The sequence below is a fragment of the Gallus gallus genome, chromosome 3 (assembly GCF_016699485.2).
Source record: "Gallus gallus isolate bGalGal1 chromosome 3, bGalGal1.mat.broiler.GRCg7b, whole genome shotgun sequence".
In the NCBI taxonomy this organism is placed as follows: Eukaryota; Metazoa; Chordata; class Aves; order Galliformes; family Phasianidae; genus Gallus; species Gallus gallus.
Window position 1 is genome coordinate 87,806,083 of NC_052534.1, and position 16,778 is coordinate 87,822,860.

The window sequence follows — 16,778 nt, forward strand, 5'->3', positions numbered from 1 at the left end:
GCTTCACATTTCCTCTGAGGGCAGTCTCATAAGAAACAACACTTCACCTCAGAATTGTGTTGTTTTCTCCTCCTACCCCAAGGTCTGTTTAAAGCACAAGATCATACATCCTCTTAAAAATAGAGCAGCAATCAGGCTGAGGTTTTCTTCTTGGGCTCAACCACTAACAGGACGGAAAACAATTTCGAATGCTATGAAACATTGGCAGGAAGTATAACGTGGGTTTTATGCAAGAAATGGACAGTTTAAGATGTCTCCTTCATTTGTGGTCTTTTCCACAGCAGCAGGGCTTTCCTTCTGCAACCATAGTTTTCTCCCATTACTTATTTTATTTGCCAGAAACAAACACAGAACTTGCTCATGGCATGGAAGGAAAGCAGCTAGGCTGCTGGAAGAGAGAGGCAAGAAGTGTTTACTACCTGCAATACAAGCCTACAGTTGAGTTAAACTTCTGCCACTGACTGATTAGCAACTGTATGATGACCAGAGTCAGTCCCATGAATGACAGGTGGTATACTGACTGTTTAGCCAGGCTTGAATCCTGAACATTTCCTCTCAGGAAATATATTTACGAACATGGAAGACTGACACTGCAGCCCTACTCCAGCCTTTTTACTGGTCAACACTTGAGACAGTCAGAGCTCTCCCCCAAGAATTTCCAGGTCAATATTCCTGCACTGATCTTCCACTCCTTTCAGCGCAGCAATGCAGAAAGAAAATCTACTAGGGCTGCTCTGAAAGTAATGCCTCCTATTTTAAGATGCTGACCTCGTGACATCAGAGGCAGATGGTGGTGGTATGGCAGTAGAGGTTGAACGTATCCCATTATATTTTGTTGCTGTGTGACAGATGGCAGCAGAGAGGCAGCCTGGCAAAATGGTGTCTGACATGGACATGCATATGAAATAAAGGTACAGAATTGAATTTTCCTCCATGTGGAGGAAATTGCACCCATTGACATTCATCGACACTTGCTGAATATTTAATGGAGACCAAAGTGAGGATGTGAGTACTGTGAGGCAGTGGGTGGCACATTTCAGTAGAGGCAACAATGGGTCACCTCCACTGGTGCAGATCTTTGACAAGCACAGCTGCACACTCTTGTTAATTGCTGGTGAAAATGCACATCTAATGGTGGCAAATGTGTTGAAAAAGTGTTCTGTAGCTGAGAATTTGCTCTATCAAATAGTGTTATTGTGCTCTTTGTACCTGTTGCAGTTTCCATGGAAATAAATAGGAGGCATTCATTTTGGAGCAACCTATTTATGTCTCTGTTCCTTTGACCAATAAACCATAATACACTACTTATCTGCTCACTTAAAAATCCTTGTACAGAGCAGTTGCACAAGCTTTTATGCATAGGTGAATACACACACCTCAGACTGATAAGATCTAGTTGTAGCAGTATTATTTTTTTAATTGAAAAAGTTACAGGATGCTGAGGCAACTCACACAAGGTTTCCTGAGAAAGAGACAGCTGCTAGTTTCACAACAGTCTTACCATGTGCTTCAGAATGCAAAGACCTACAGAAGAACCAAGTTAGTAGTAAAACTATCTTGTACCTAGTGACTACAGTCAGTCTCCAATCATGTGGAAGCCATGCCATGAAGGTAAAACCAGACTTTAAATTCATGCAAATAAACTGTTTTAAGTGAAGCAACTAGGAATTCCTAAAAGTAAATCTGTTCATAGATGAGTCCCAAACTGCAGCAGCCTGCAGCTCTTGAGAGGACAGCTATTTAAGACCCCGTAGCTTTTCACTTTGAACACAAGGGGCCCATCCTCAAGGTCTTGAGTTAGGCCTCTTCACAGCAGAGTCAGAGTAGCAGATCAGAGTATAAAACAACTTTTCCAGACTGGCCAGACTTAAAGAAATTCTGAAGCCAGTAAGATTCCTACAAGATGACCATAATATCAAGCTGACAAAGTTCTTGGCTTCTCTCCCATCTACTTTGTTCCCAAAATACTGACTACTGTACAAGGGCTTAGCACCTTTAGAGTTTCACGCATTGAGAATTTTTCTTTTTTAATTCTTATACCAATAACATCCCAACTAGAAGCAACTGCTGAATGCTGAACAGCTTTTCATTAACTCGCTGCTGCAGTCTACCCTATTTACCCCAGAAGTATATACAGCCTCCTTTAAAAAAAAAAAAGCAATTCAAACTTCAGATATTGTCCATTTCTATCTCTCCTTTAAAGCTCATAAAAAAAAACTAACACAATTTTCTGTCCTAAGTAATGAAATATATTTAAGTTTCCCTTTCTCAAATGTTTTTGCTAACTAACCTTGGCAAAAATATATCCATGGCTTGAGTGCTTCCATCAAAAGCTTATTCACATTCATACAAAACTGATAAAAACAGAATCTATAGAAGTCCATATGAACTGATTTGTTACTAGCATACACTGACCTTATTTCAGTTCGGTCTTCCTCATTCATGAATAAGGAAGTGGCAGTATGAAAGGAGTCCAGGGTTTCTTTTTTATTGCAAATCATTTGCTCCTGCAGCATACGAAAACTGTTTTTGCAAAGGTAAATTGGGAAGTTAACATTAATTTTACTTCCATTAACTGTAGCACAATATACAGATATTCCCATGAGCTTCCCATACACATCCTCATTTTATCGCCGTGCAGCTCTACACTTCAATGCTTTTAAAGTTTTCTTCATGATTGGTGCAATTTCTTCAGTAACAAGAAAACAAGAGAGACCAGTTAGGATTACAGCATAATGCAAGTAATTTACATGATAGTAGCATAATATTAAGCATATATGAATAGCCAGAAAGTTAAAGCTTTTTTTTTTTATATATATAATCTCTCCACTTACTTTTAATAGGCTTCTTTCCCTCTTGAGTCATTCCATTTGAGCTGGAGCTTCCACTGTTGCTAGTAGAGGTCAGATTTGACGAACTATTGTTTCCATCTCTGCTTTCTGGAGACCTTTTTCTTTTAAAGCCAGGAAATTTAAAAAAAGATTTTTCTTTTAATGAAGTAATGTGGTATATATACAGACGTGGGATAACTCAGGTTAGAAGGAGCCCCAGGTGGTCATCCAGCCCATTGCCATCCTTGCATAGATTTTCTTTGTTAGATATGATGCCTCTTATTTACCTTTAAAATTAAACGATCAGACTATGACAGATCAAGACATTTAGCAACACCATGATGACTCATGATGGGTCTTCTGGCCCATGTTCAGTTCTTTCCTATTTGCCTTTCTGAACGCAGCTGAGCTAGCTCTCTGCCAGAAAACAAGGGCAAAGTGACACAGTGAGTTTTCAGCTGTGTTATGTCATTGTTTTTAAGTTAGGAATGCCTAGAAAAAGGCACAATAACTAATCCTAAGTGTTAGGTTAGATATACCAATCAACAGGACAAGGCCTAAGGTAACCGCAGAAGGCATCGGTTCTGTGCAGGACAGTTAAACCAACCCAGCATTAAGCTGCCAGCATGATGTCAGCTATCCAGGCAGCCTTGTATGCCTCGGAGCCAGTCATTAACGCCTGCTGCCAGTTAAACTACCACATGCCAAAATGCAAACAGCCTGCTGGCGATCTGCATGTGTGCCACATGGCCCTTTTAGCTCCTGCAAGACAGGCTTCACAAGTGAAGATTTCAGATGTACACAGTAAAACTGATGGAAGGTTTTCAGAGGACACACTCAAAGAAGTGAAGTTAATACATCTTGCCTAAACAAACTCATGTTTCTTAAGCAGGCAAAGCAACAACCCTACTTACAGCTTCTTTCACACAACAGCAGTTCCTCCTAATTCATGATATGTGAATACATCATCCAGTTGCTGGAGCAGAAAGGACATTTACACTACTGTACCTGAAGCACCTAAACCAGAAGGCTAATCTTTCACAGGTGCAACCTCCCACAAGGCCACTGAAAGCAGAAGTTGCACTCAAAGCGCTTTAAGCTACTACACTGGTGGCAGGCTATCTTCTCACTGGTAACACGATTTGGAAAGAACCTTCCTAATTCAAATCGCCTAAAGGTACAGCTGTGAAAAGTTCAACTTTGGTATAAGAGCTGGTTTTAATAATTTCATACATGTGGGCTCTTGTTCCTGCCCCATATCAGCATCATCTCAAACAATAAGGCGGACAGCTCAACAATGAATCAAGATCCTGAAATTAGCAGACTTTGTTCCTATATACTTTCCCAGTGTTTTGTTGGTAGCTTTTTTTGTTTGGCTTTTGGGCGTTTTTCTCCCCAGTAAGCCTAGGCCAGTTTGCTTATCTAGTTCAGAGTCTTAGGCACAGAAACAATTACTCAGCACAACTACAGGCCCTGCAGTATGAGGACAGAAACTATATTAAAATGACTCTGCTGACATTGTTAAAGTAAGTTACAGCAAGTCTTATCTTTGCAACAGCTAGAGATTTATGCTCCCCATTCCCAGCTGTCACTTTACACTCACATATTCAGCAGCCTGCATGACTGTTGGCAAATTCAGAGTAACCAAGAACAATTAAAACAGTTTTCACACTGAAAAGATCATTTTGACAGAGCTAGCTGCAGAGCAGCTTTGTCAGCATGGGAACACCCAGATGCTATGGGGAGAAGGGAGAGTGCAATGCTCAGCCACAGGCACAGCAAAGTAAGGGACCACAGCATAAGATTCACACTGCCTGAACATGGGTGTGTTTTAATTCTTGGATGAGAGCAGATAAACAAAACAAATCTCTCCATATAGTTGAGAAGGGAGTTGAAGCTGGTGCCACAGCTGGTTTATCTCCCTATTGCAGCCATTTTCTTGGGTGTAAGAGGAAATCATTAGGCCAGCAGAAATGGCAGGACAAACCCCACAGCTCTTCTTTAGCTGTGGAACTACCATGAACTAAGTGGTCAGAAACAAACAACAGAAATATTTGAGGGATCCTAATTTCCTGCTCCTTCAGAGATTAGTGTTGGCTGCTGCTACTGGCCCGTCTGTTCCAGAGCAGAACCCAGTCAATTGTATTAATGGTTGCCAAGATTCTCTCTGGTCAGCTCTATCACTCTAGGACCTTATGCTAATTGGAGAATACACGAGAGTAGTAAGCAGGTTTACAAATACAAAACATCAGTGCTGGGGATCTCCCTAGGATGTCAAGCAGCATTAATGTAACCTACAGAAAAACAGTGGCCACTGACTCTTCAGCTGGGAGGACGAATTCATCAGCAACACACAGAGAAATGTGCAATGACAATGCGTACACAGCACAGGAGCAGGCCAGACTTAAAAGGTAAGTTATTTTCTAGCCATGAGCTGCTTAAGGGAGAGAAGTAAACAGAGTGCTATATATAACTTCAAATATATTTTGCCAGCAAGTTTTTGTACTGGCATAGATGTCTCATCTCCAATTAAAAGGGCAGTACAGAACACTTACTTCCACTTATCTGTGAGGTGAAGTTGGGTGACAGATCCTGCTGTTCCATGGATTCCCTGTTGTCGCCGAATGTTCCTGGGTGGTTTTGCTGCACTGGTCACATAAGCCATTTTTACTTGCCGGCCTAAATGCAGAAGCAAGGAGCAGAGGAAATGTGACCTCCCCCCCTTTCTATGTTCAAAGCTCAGTGAAGAACACGATCATGAGCCAATTTCTAGAAGTCTAACCAGTAAACTAAGGTTTGTCTACAACACATTGCATGTATTATGCATTAATATGCTGTATCAACGTACATATTCATGTTATTTATATATGAGAAGGAACAGCATCCTTACTTGATGCCTTCTCCCAGATATACAGCATCAGCGATTAGAGCAAACGTCACTAAGCCCCACATAGTAAGTCTCAAGAAGAACAGAAGAGACTGAGCTTTGAGAACTGAAAAGCTGTTCACAGATAATACCTTTTGGTTTCTCAGACTGAGCCGAAAGAATGTTTCTTGTAAGCGTCTTCAGTTTTTCTTCTCTCTCATTGAAGAGCCTCAAGTACATTTCCCGCCAACACTCATATTCCAGGAGGCTCTCATTTTTGAAATCCCTCTGGCAGTGTTTCTTCCACAAGTGGTCAGACTCCTCTGTAAACGCCTTAGTTTGAACACAAGGTATTTTAAAATTAAGATTTTTTTTTTTAAAGCAATATTTCTAAGAGTACCTGCTTAGCTGAGACTGTAGACAAAGCCAGATCACCCGACGGAGTGCAGAACAAATCCCACCAGATGTGCTCTCTCTGGTAGCCCCACCACAGAGCATAACAGTGCCATAGAGAGATGCCACCTTCAGCTTAGACATCCTGTAGCTCCAGCAGGGCTCTGTGTTTGGGTAAATGAGCTGTGCTTTCAGACTACATTTGTGCCACCAGCACAGGCTCAGGCCACACCAGCTCTCAACTTCAGGCATACAGAGAAGTAGCCAACTTGCACCACCAAGTGCTACACACTCAGAACACCTATGTCCAAACACATCATGGAGCCAAAAGCTTAGCACTGTACATAAGAGATCTAGCACAGGCAAATTGGGAAGCACCTGGGGTGACGTTTCATATACGCTTTGCAATCTTTGCAGGTTTTAAACCTGAAAACACTTAGTCCTACTGTGCCTGGCAAATCCTATTTCTTTGTTGTTGTTTTTTCCCCCCCTTCTTTTCTCCCCTCTTGTTTTCAGGAAATAGAAATGCTTTTATTATCCACAATGACTTTCATTTAGACATCGGTAATAATTGTCTCAAATGCTTTAAATCCTAATAGTTGAGAAAGAAATAAGTATATCAGGCACAAGAAAAAAAATGAAACATCGTAAGCCATTGAAGAACCTCTATCAAAAGGGGTGCAGGGAAGGCAGACAGATGCCCAATCTCCTCCGTGGTTCCCTGAATTTAACAAGACAATTTACCGGATTACATTCCTCTACTCGAAACAACTGCTCTGGTGTGCAACGCGTTAGCACAGGCTCAAGGATCTCAAAGGGAACACCTCCTACTTCATGCAGCACTACAACAGAGGACAGCACTTGGAATAGGTGGCGTGTTTTGCTCAGTGTGTAACACCACTTACCAAGCAGTTTAAAAATAAAAATAAAATTAATTGTAGCAAATATCAACAGAACAACACAAGTTTCGAAGTCAGAGCATGAAAATACTTATAAATCAACAGATCCAAACTGACTGGCAGTGATATCTGGAATAGCTGCTGCCCCATCTTTACTGATAGGCATCGCTCCCCTCTCTGCACACACGACAGAATGAACGACTTCATTCCAGTTTACATAAATAGACTTTTTGAAGGGGAAAAAAGCCAGGTTTTCTTTTGGCTTTATAGGACCTTGTATTTTAACTAACAATTGGATCTTCTTTTTTTTGAAGTTACGCCTTTCAAAAGTTACATTTCAACATGATCACAAATCCAGTTTTATAAGTGCCTTTTGATCTGCTCTGTCTTTGTCTGTAGGGAGAGACAATATCTTCTAGAAGGCCAGCTTGGGCACCAAGAAAATAAATCAGATACACATTCAGCACAGCCTGCTACAAAGCTCTTAGAGTACTCACAGTCAATATTATTTTGAAGCACACGGATGCACAGCTCATACAGTGTAAGCATCTTTGAAAGACAGACTGGTTTAGAGCCAGAGTAGACTTGCATCTTGGAGTTCAGTCTCCGTCCTGTGAATTGAACTATCTCGCTGACTTGCTGGGGTGCTTCCACAACAGGCTCTAGGGAAGTCACCAACAAAACATCAGCCAGGGTTTCCTCTACTTTCAGACACATTACAAGGCTTTAACCATTCAGCTTTCAGAGAAACAGCTGTTAGTACACACAAATATTCATGTTTAAAAAAATAATAATGTACCTGTGTTATAGTTTGGAGTCCTCACTACAGCAACTAACATCTAACAGCAAGACAGCAACTATGTTGAAAGTGTAATGCAAAGTGTAATCTGAGCTGCACAAACTCACATTAGGTTTGCATTACTTAGCTCAGGTCTAAATGTATCAGCTTATGTCAAGCCTGGGCCCTTGGCCTCCCCCTTCCAGTCTGTACGCTCAGAATTACATGAGCTGTATTGACATCTGGGTTACTTCAAGCTGCTAGTCCATCAGTCTCTTGTGCCTTCTGGCTTGCCAGGATCAACAGCAGTGATATTTCAAGACCAGGGGGATGTGAAATTACTGAAACCTCACAGGAGCTGTGAGGGAAAACCACTGGCACTTTGTGTCACCTACAAGGAAGGATGCAGCCAGCTCCTATGCTGAAGTCTTAACTGGTGCTTCCCTAAGACAATTCCTACTAGAGCTATACCCACATGATAAAGCATAGATAGACTGGAGCAAAGATAAATGGAGGCTGTAGAATGACTACCTGACCTATACCTCCTTTACCTCCATGGTAATCTTTTACAGCATTTCTTCATTTAGAAAGCTGTAAGAGGGAAGCCGTTATATCACCCTTCAGATTCAAAACAAGTTCCACAGAAAAGTAATTGAAAGAAAGGTGATTCTTCTCCACAGGAAGATGAGTTAATATAGCTTATTAGGAAAGGAGATGAAGACAACCCTAAATAATGCTGTAAAAACATGTGCTGTTTCAGATTTATCAGCATCACATACTACTTACCTTTAAAGTCAGCAGCATATGGGGGAGAGGAGACTAAGATGCCTGGCAGAAATTTAGGCAGTGGAGTATTAAGAAGATCTTGAAGGGATGCCACCTTGGCCTGTGCACAGTCAAGAAAACATTGCTTCGTTGTTACAAGTTTGGGTTTATTGAGGCTTAAAATAAACTACAGAAAACGACTGAGACCAAAAGTTACCTACAGTAACCAAAATTACTGCTTCTCTGCACTAGAATTTACCCACTGCATTGCTTTTCAGCATATCCTTCCACACTCTACTACCAATACTACATCACCAAAGGAACTTAGTGGGATATCTGCAGTCAGTGCATAACTGGCGATTAAAGAAAGGAACAGATGCGTTCAGCTAACAGGCTTAGAGATAAACTGCTACTGAGGTTACAGGCATGCAGTGAACAAGACAAAAGTGCAAGAACAGAGTTAGATGTTTAAAGGCAAACTAAATGCCATGCTGGGGAAAAAAGCAGGAAACAGCTTTAGAGCTGGTTCTCCCTATACTCCAATACTGTGCTTGATAAGCCACATAGTCTGAAGTCCTCCTGGACATACCCCTTAAAAAGTGATTTAAAGGCTCAGGAATCTCTTAAGTGCCCCCACCAATGTTCTGTATTTTGGACAATCCCTAAATCAGGTCTTGGGTATCTCCCAGTTGTAAGCCAGGCACTTAGAACCCAGAACTTGCACCTCCCTGAACTTTATTTCAGCCATCTTTTAATAACTTTTCAGGACAACAGTAAGATTCTTCGCTCAACTTTCCCTCAATTCCCAAGCTTATACTGGAGTATTACACACAAGTCTCTACATTAATATTTCTCCACTTGGCATAGATGTCACATTTGTACTGCAGATCCTCCACAAAACGAACAATCCCCAGAGTTTTCACATCACAATCAAGATAAGTGACCCAAGAGACCTCTAATTCCCTCTGCACAAGCAGCTTCATCTAAAAGATGTACATCATAAAGCATGTTTACTTGGTTTACTTTAATGCATTAAAAGTCTGTTTGTCCCCAATGCAGACCTCACTAATGAAGAGCTGCAGCTTCTTACAGAGCAGCTGTGTCATCCACAAACATCTGCTACAACCATAAACCAAACCAGTGAAGAATGAAGCTGTGGGTAAAAAGCAGACTAGCAGATGTTGATCAAAGACCACTGCCACATAGGAAATACATGAAAAATATGGGACAAATTGATTAAAACTGTCAGTACGCAACAAATCTTTTCTGCCCAAATATCCATAAATATTGGCCAATACAATGCAATTCATGTCAAAGCCACACAATCTGTTCTTGAAATAAACACAGCTGAATTTCAGTGAAAGTAAGAGACTGGAATACTTCTTTGTCTGCAGTTTTATCCGCTTTCATCTCAACTGCACAGTGGCTTACCTTTTTGCTGGGTGTTTCTGAGTGATCATCTTCAGAGTTTTGTACTTTTTCTCCTCCCTCATTTGCATGAGAAAATGCTGAAGTCTTTTGTGGTAATGAGCTGCTCTTCTGTTCACTGCTCTTCCCTGGACATTCACCTGTAGAACCAGCTTTCCTCTTTCTCTTTTTTGTAACCTGATCATAATTCAGGTAAGATTCAAAAGACATAGTAGGGGGTTCAAATTCTTCATCACCGGGTAGTTCGGCTTTGCTTCTCACAGCAAGTTTTTCTTTCAGTTCTGTCACAGTCTTCGGATCTCTCTGTTTGGAAGCATCCTTAGGCTTCTCCTTCTTTGGGAAGGAGTCTTTACCAGCTACACGGGAACACTGCTTTTCTGGAGCCTTCCTGCTGTCCTTGGAGGCTCTCTCTTTACAATTACTTTCTTTTGCTTGAGGACCTGCCTCCTGGGAAGTACGTTTAGAACCACTGCTATGACATTTTCTGCTACCACGGTCTTTTTGAGACTCAGAGGCTCTATTTTGGTGCTTTTTTTCAATACAGTTACGCTGCTTGTTCAGCTTGCTAGATATGGACGAGCTGTTGGAACTTTGGGAGGCTGGTGCAGATGTTTTGGACTTCTCTGAAGGCTTTCCTTCTTTGGAAACTGAAGATTTTGTCTCACCTTTTTCAGTATTTTGTTTTCTTTCTCTGTGACTACTGCAACACAAAAGGAATTATACCTATGCTACAGCTGATGTTAAATCCTTGAAGAAACAGTCTTTTTACTTACTCTACTAAAACAAAAGCATTAAATCACATTACATGGCATAATTCTTACAAGACTTGAAGTTTGAGTGCTGGCTGGCTAACGGATCAAAGCAGTCACTGGTTTGCTTTCTAGTTATTCTGTAAAGCTAACATTCATTTCTGCCATTCAGTTTATGGATTTGTCACAATGTATATTTGCCATTCCAAATAAGATTCCCAAGTTCTATTGTATTAAATTACACTACAGTATAATTAACCCTTCCAAAAAAGGAGGAGAGGAGGACAGGAGGAAGTTCACACCTACCTTTTGGTTTCTGGAGGAAGGAGCTTCTTCCATTTCTTTACTAGGGATTTAGCTACGTTTCCAGCAGTGGCATGTTTCCTAAAACTGTTAACTGTTTTGCCTATGCCAGTTTCCTGTTGGAGAAAGTACAAGAAAGATGAGTGAAACCAATCACAGAGAGCATCCCAAGTAAAACCACCTCTAAAACTGCTCCAAACCGTGTCAGCATGGGAGTCTGAGCAGTCTTATGGCATCTAATTAAGCACATGCTTTGCACCACAAGCAGAACTGAAAGCAAGGGATATAATTATAACCAAATATGGGGAACAAAATACAGTCTTAATTCATAAAGCCACTTTTCTCCATTAAATGTATGTATATCAGAAATTTCATGTGGTCTGAACGCTTATGCCCACAAAATGGATACTGCTAAAGTAGTTTAATCAATTGAGGTTTTCTTTATGTACAGTGTAGCATATTAGAGAGCACATATGAGCATTGTATTGCAATCCAAAACAAAAAATCTCAGTGAGGAGTATTACAAGGCAGAGGTGTCAGAAAAGCAGAGTTCTTATGAGTAAATTCAGTCTCAGCCACAGAATAAACCCTTGATACTTAAGGTCCATCATGTTCACTGTTCTACACTTCAATTATTTTCACATTATTATTGTGTCCTCAAATCTTGCTCTGCTGACTTCTATGCTGTCTGAGCAGAACTATCCTGCAGCCTTTTTGAGTATACAGTCACCATAGGTGAATTTTTCAGTCCTGTGCTATTAGTATCTCTGATTCACAAGCTCTCACTTTTAAGATGCGTACAAACTCTCGAATTCCCTAAGCCAACAGCAGGGGGGAATGGTCTTAAACTGAGACAGGGGAGGTTTAGGTTGGATATTAGGAGGAAGGTTTTCACTCAGAGGGTGGTGACACACTGGAGCAGGTTGTCCAAGGAAGCTGTGGATGCCCCATCCCTGGAGGCATTCAAGGCCAGGCTGGATATGGCTCCGGGCAGCCTGGTCTGGTGGTTGGCGACCCTGCACATAGCAGGGGGGTTGAAACTCAATGATCATTTCTGGTCCTTTTCAACCCAGGCCATTCTATGATATGATTCAATCTAGTAGCGCTCTTGCTTAGTAGTTAAGTGATGCTCCTCTTCAATTGTTTAATAACTCTTTCCTCTACCTCTCTTGAAGGCTTCCATCACAGTCTGTCACACTGTAGCACACAAGCATGCTGAAAACATCAATTGCTTATGGAAGCCCTTTGTCATTTTAAACAGGTAATTACAATTCACATGCAGATTACTTCATTTTCCAATATAAATACCAAAATATTGCTGTATCCTAGCAGAAGCCATCTGTCCTTAGGCAGGTAAGTGCCTTTGCTTAAGTAAGCTGGCCAAATAATTATCATATTTCTCTCTTGTTCTGCAAAGATCTCTCTCACAACACACATTTTTCTTCTTCCCAAAATACAGACACATTGCCAAAGTAACCAGGAGCTTCCTACACCAGTGTGAGAATTTCCAGTGCAAAACCTGACAGGATGTAGATTGGGTAGGGACACAAACAAGTGTTAGTATGGTTTGGGACACCTGCTCTTTAAATGCAAGACACTAACCCAGAGCTGTTTGTTAGAGACACATTTAGGTAAGTGACCTTACCATCACCCATCTTTGTTTCATCTTAAGCACTGATCTGAAAGCAATTGTAAAGTGAAAGGAAACCAACCCTGAATAGCAAAGTTCTCCCTAGCCTTTCAGATCTGCTCAGTACTAACGCTGTTGTTTCAATGCTGCATTTCTCAAGTTGCATGGTTTCTGGAGAAGGCTCCAGAGCTTGTTATACAGAGTTCTAAATGAACGATGGTTAAGAGTCAGAATTACAAGATGTAACAGTGCTCACTGCTTCTGGGACAGCAGATCTCTGAATTTTGAACTCTTCCATAGTCATTGACTGTGTAAGATTATTATTGGCCACATACCGTTAGAATATCCAGTGATATATCCAAATCCTGTAGTAGCTCAAGTGCTTTTAGAATCTGGAAGGAAATATTCAAATTTTATTATATTTAGACACATAACTGTAAATCCTATCTTGATTTTCTCATCCCCATTGCCATGTTTAAGCAATAAAGCTTGAGAAATATCCAGTAAATCCAGGAAAATGTAAGCCTGTACGTGTGGTATAGGAGTGCTATATCAGAAGCCTGTGCTGTGAACCAGTGTCACCCTGCTATACCCCAAACTGCAGTAACACCAGAAAATCCAATAAGTATGAACTTAATGCTACAGAGATTACATGAGAGATCAATAATACAGCAGCACATGCTACATACGTGCCCCACTCCTGTTTTGCCAGTGTCCCAGCCCTAGCACAGAGCTCATTCAAAGGCTGGACTATGGAGGAGCAGCACCTTGCAGAAAGCAGGGAGCCTCCACTCTCCTTCACCATTCAAGGCAAAGAAAAAACAATAGGCCCGAAGGCATTCAGTGTGAAAAACAACAAGTTTTGAATCCTTAACTGCTGTTTGTACACTAATAAGACCAAATCAAGCTACAACAGCTGTTGTTTCACACCAGCAGAGCACGTGCGTTTGATTCAATGCTGCTGTTGTGTGGGTTTGCTCTTTTCTATAAGCAGGAATGTATTTTTCAAATACATACTAGATGGCCCATCTTCTTTTGAAAGAACTTTAAAAAAAAATAAATACAGCAGTTCCATTTGTAAACAGAGTAGGAATTTCTTTGACGATGGGTCAGCAGCATACTTGAGTCTTGCATTGACTACACACAATTTGCCTTATCCTTCACAAACATCTACAAAGCTATGTTATGCAGTGACAGAACTAATGTGTAGCTGAAATTACAGCATGCCATTGAGCTCCAGCAAAGCCTGGAACACTTATCAGGGTTTTCAGATCATTACCACTTCTAAATACAACGGCAGGAGCCTGCTGGGATGCAAAGACAGTAACCCAAAAGCTTCTTGAACTTCAGTAATAGCAATGATGGTTTAAGTAAGAAATACCAGAATAACTGCCATTTCGCATATTAGATATTGCTTCTGAATAATAGCAGGAGGCTAAAGGTATAAAAAAGATAAGCGAGCAGCACTGTTTAAGAAAACTTACAAACTGCATTATGGGGTTGGTTTTCCCTGCTCATTGCAGGGGAATCGGACTAGATGGCCCTTCAGAGGTCCCTTCCAACCCTAAGGATTCTATGATAAACCTCACTATTCCTGTATGCACTGGAAGCGGAGTACAACTGAAGTTCATTGTGCAGGGGGCTCTATCTGCATATCCGACATGCAGTTCTTCCTCTGACACACCTGTGCAGCAGTACGGTTACTGAAATCTGAAGAACTTCAAGAGAAACCCTGCACAGCCTAGCAAGAAGTTCAAACCAACTTTCCATCTCAGGAGAATGGCACATCCTCCTCACAACGTTACAAGCTCGATGGTTACCTTTCCCTGGACTCTTCACAGATCCAGCCCACATATCTTACGAGATAAAGACTTATCCTAAACAATCCCCATCAGGAAAAAATATGTGCTGCAAAGGTGCTTACAAAGTTCAGTAAAAAAAATAATAATTTGCTCACAGTGCTAATCATAAGCATTAAAAATTAAGCTATCAGTGTCCATTTAGGCAATTTTAGTTCATTATTAAAATTATATTCATTCAACTTCTTTTGCAATGAGAAGGAAGTAGCCCATTGCTGAGCAGGTACGTTTTGCTCTGTAGGCGGACCAGGTAATCAAGCAGTACAAATCACCGGGTACAAATCCCACAGAGACAATCCTACACAGCACAGTGCTAAAAGATGTTGTCATCAAGCCACAGAGACAGTGGGGAATTGGAGTATTTCCTCTCAAGGGGTTAATTTATAGAGCTGAGTTCATTTCAGAACAATCTCTGAAACAGATTCAGGAAGCAAGCAATTACCACTCACACGACTTCAGAAGAGGCTGCGTTACAGAAGTACTGAGATGACAAGCATGTCTGAAAACAGTCAGCACGTCTTAATGAAAGACAAAACTTCCAGTGTTTTCTAAGACAAAGTCCACACCGCTCGTTTTGCTTTCCTGAGATGTGTATCACGTTTGCAAACAGAAGACAAAACACAAGGGTTTCATTAAGACGAAAACACAAAGCAGTTATCAAATGCTAAAAATCCCTAGGAGAGAAGAGCTCGTCCCTTGAGAGCCGGGCACAGCTCAGCCTGCAGCCCCGCACCCAAAGGACTGCTGAAGGAGAGAGCTCTGCCCGCCTGTGCTCACAGCGCGAATGGACAGAAGCACGGCCTCACAGACAAACGGACAGCCAGCACACACATGCTGTCTGACACAGAAGTCCAGGTGCCAACAGGAACAAGAACAAGCTGTGATGAAGGGGAGGAGGCATCCGGAAGCAGAGGGCAAAGGCAAGAAGCATGCGATCAGTTTTCCGGAGTGAAAACTGGAAGCGGAGCGATGATAAGAACAGGGCCAGGTGCTCCAGGCATGTCTGCTCCCAGCGCTGCTGCGGCCTCCCTTCTGGCTGAGCCAGACCCTCAGGAGGATGGCACCCACCTACAGGTCCCCAGGCCACCAGTGGCCAGGAGACTGACTTATTTCATTTCACCACGACGACTTCTACTTTTCTCTCCCTCCCTCCTCTTCCTCATGCCTTCACAGGGTTCCTTATGATTATTTAGCCTGTTCTTTTCACTAACGGAGACTGGCACATTTCACCAAGTTGTGAACCTACATCAAATCCGCCTGAAAGAACACCACCCAGAGAGGATGTGGATGCCCCCTCTCTGGAGGCATTCAAGGCCAGGCTGGATGGGGCTGTGAGCAACCTGGTGTAGAGGGAGGTGCCCCTGCCTATAGCAGAGGGTTGGAACTAGATGATCTTAAAGGTCCCTTCCAACCCAAACCATTCTATGATTCTGTGATTAAAAACAACAGGTTAGAAAACCCAGTGCATTCCCAAGCGAGGCACCTGTATGCTATGCTCAGCTGCCCTCACTAAATAAACCTGTTTCCAAATAAATAAAAAGTATAGCTTTGCTTTCAACCACTGACTCTCATTATCCTTCTGCTAACTAACAGAGCATAATATTCCTGTAATTGCCCCTCTAATACTATATGGCAGTAGTAACAACCCAAACTAACAAATTCTAACTACCCAAAGATAGCATTTATTCCATAAGCCACTGCATTGTACTGCAATTTCATGCTCAAGCGGTAACACATCAGAGCTCCAAATCATTTTCTGAGTGAGTGCTTTCCAAAATACAGTCTCCTATCTGGAATGACCTATATTCATGGCTCCTAGCTGTGACTTTCCACTGAGCCATGTTAAAACGCACGCTGCTCAAATGAGCACAGCCTTGCGCATGATCAACGCTGCTCAGATTCTTCCTCATTTGATGCAAAGTTACTTTAGTACTTGTAACATTTTCCTGCAATGCCTGCTGTCTTCTAAATTAAGAAAGATTTGAGTAAGATCCAGTCAAGAAGAGATGCGTAATCACTTCCCTTCCCTCCCCCCCAAAAAAACACATTTCTCTCTGATGAGGGCTGTCACCTATTTTTGCTGAGAGCAACTTCAATCCATTTTATGTATTGCATCAGGTATGTAACACTGCTACAGTAACCAACATCACAGCAGCAAGTCAAATGCTTTAAGAGCTCTCATGTATATTTCTGACAGGTAGCGTCAGCTGAACACAGAGTGAGTTTGGTGGCACATATCTACATGAAGTCTCATCAAGTGGCACTGATGGTAGCACC

The 16,778-nt window shown here is 41.6% G+C and overlaps 1 protein-coding gene across 1 annotated transcript in view; it reads right to left on the minus strand.

The window, feature by feature from the left end:
* LOC421892 (transcription elongation factor B polypeptide 3-like) overlaps positions 1 to 16,778 on the minus strand; it is a 34,288-nt gene that overhangs the window by 15,423 nt on the left and 2,087 nt on the right. Inside the window, exons 2-11 of the mRNA XM_046939749.1 lie at positions 12,978 to 13,034; positions 11,016 to 11,128; positions 9,964 to 10,660; positions 8,554 to 8,653; positions 7,487 to 7,651; positions 6,835 to 6,932; positions 5,850 to 6,030; positions 5,387 to 5,510; positions 2,835 to 2,953; positions 2,416 to 2,689 (exon numbers count right to left, since the gene is read on the minus strand). Of these exons, the coding sequence (XP_046795705.1) occupies positions 2,628 to 2,689; positions 2,835 to 2,953; positions 5,387 to 5,510; positions 5,850 to 6,030; positions 6,835 to 6,932; positions 7,487 to 7,651; positions 8,554 to 8,653; positions 9,964 to 10,660; positions 11,016 to 11,128; positions 12,978 to 13,034 (1,716 nt within the window). The 3' untranslated portion in view covers positions 2,416 to 2,627. The remainder of the gene's footprint in view (positions 1 to 2,415; positions 2,690 to 2,834; positions 2,954 to 5,386; positions 5,511 to 5,849; positions 6,031 to 6,834; positions 6,933 to 7,486; positions 7,652 to 8,553; positions 8,654 to 9,963; positions 10,661 to 11,015; positions 11,129 to 12,977; positions 13,035 to 16,778) is intronic.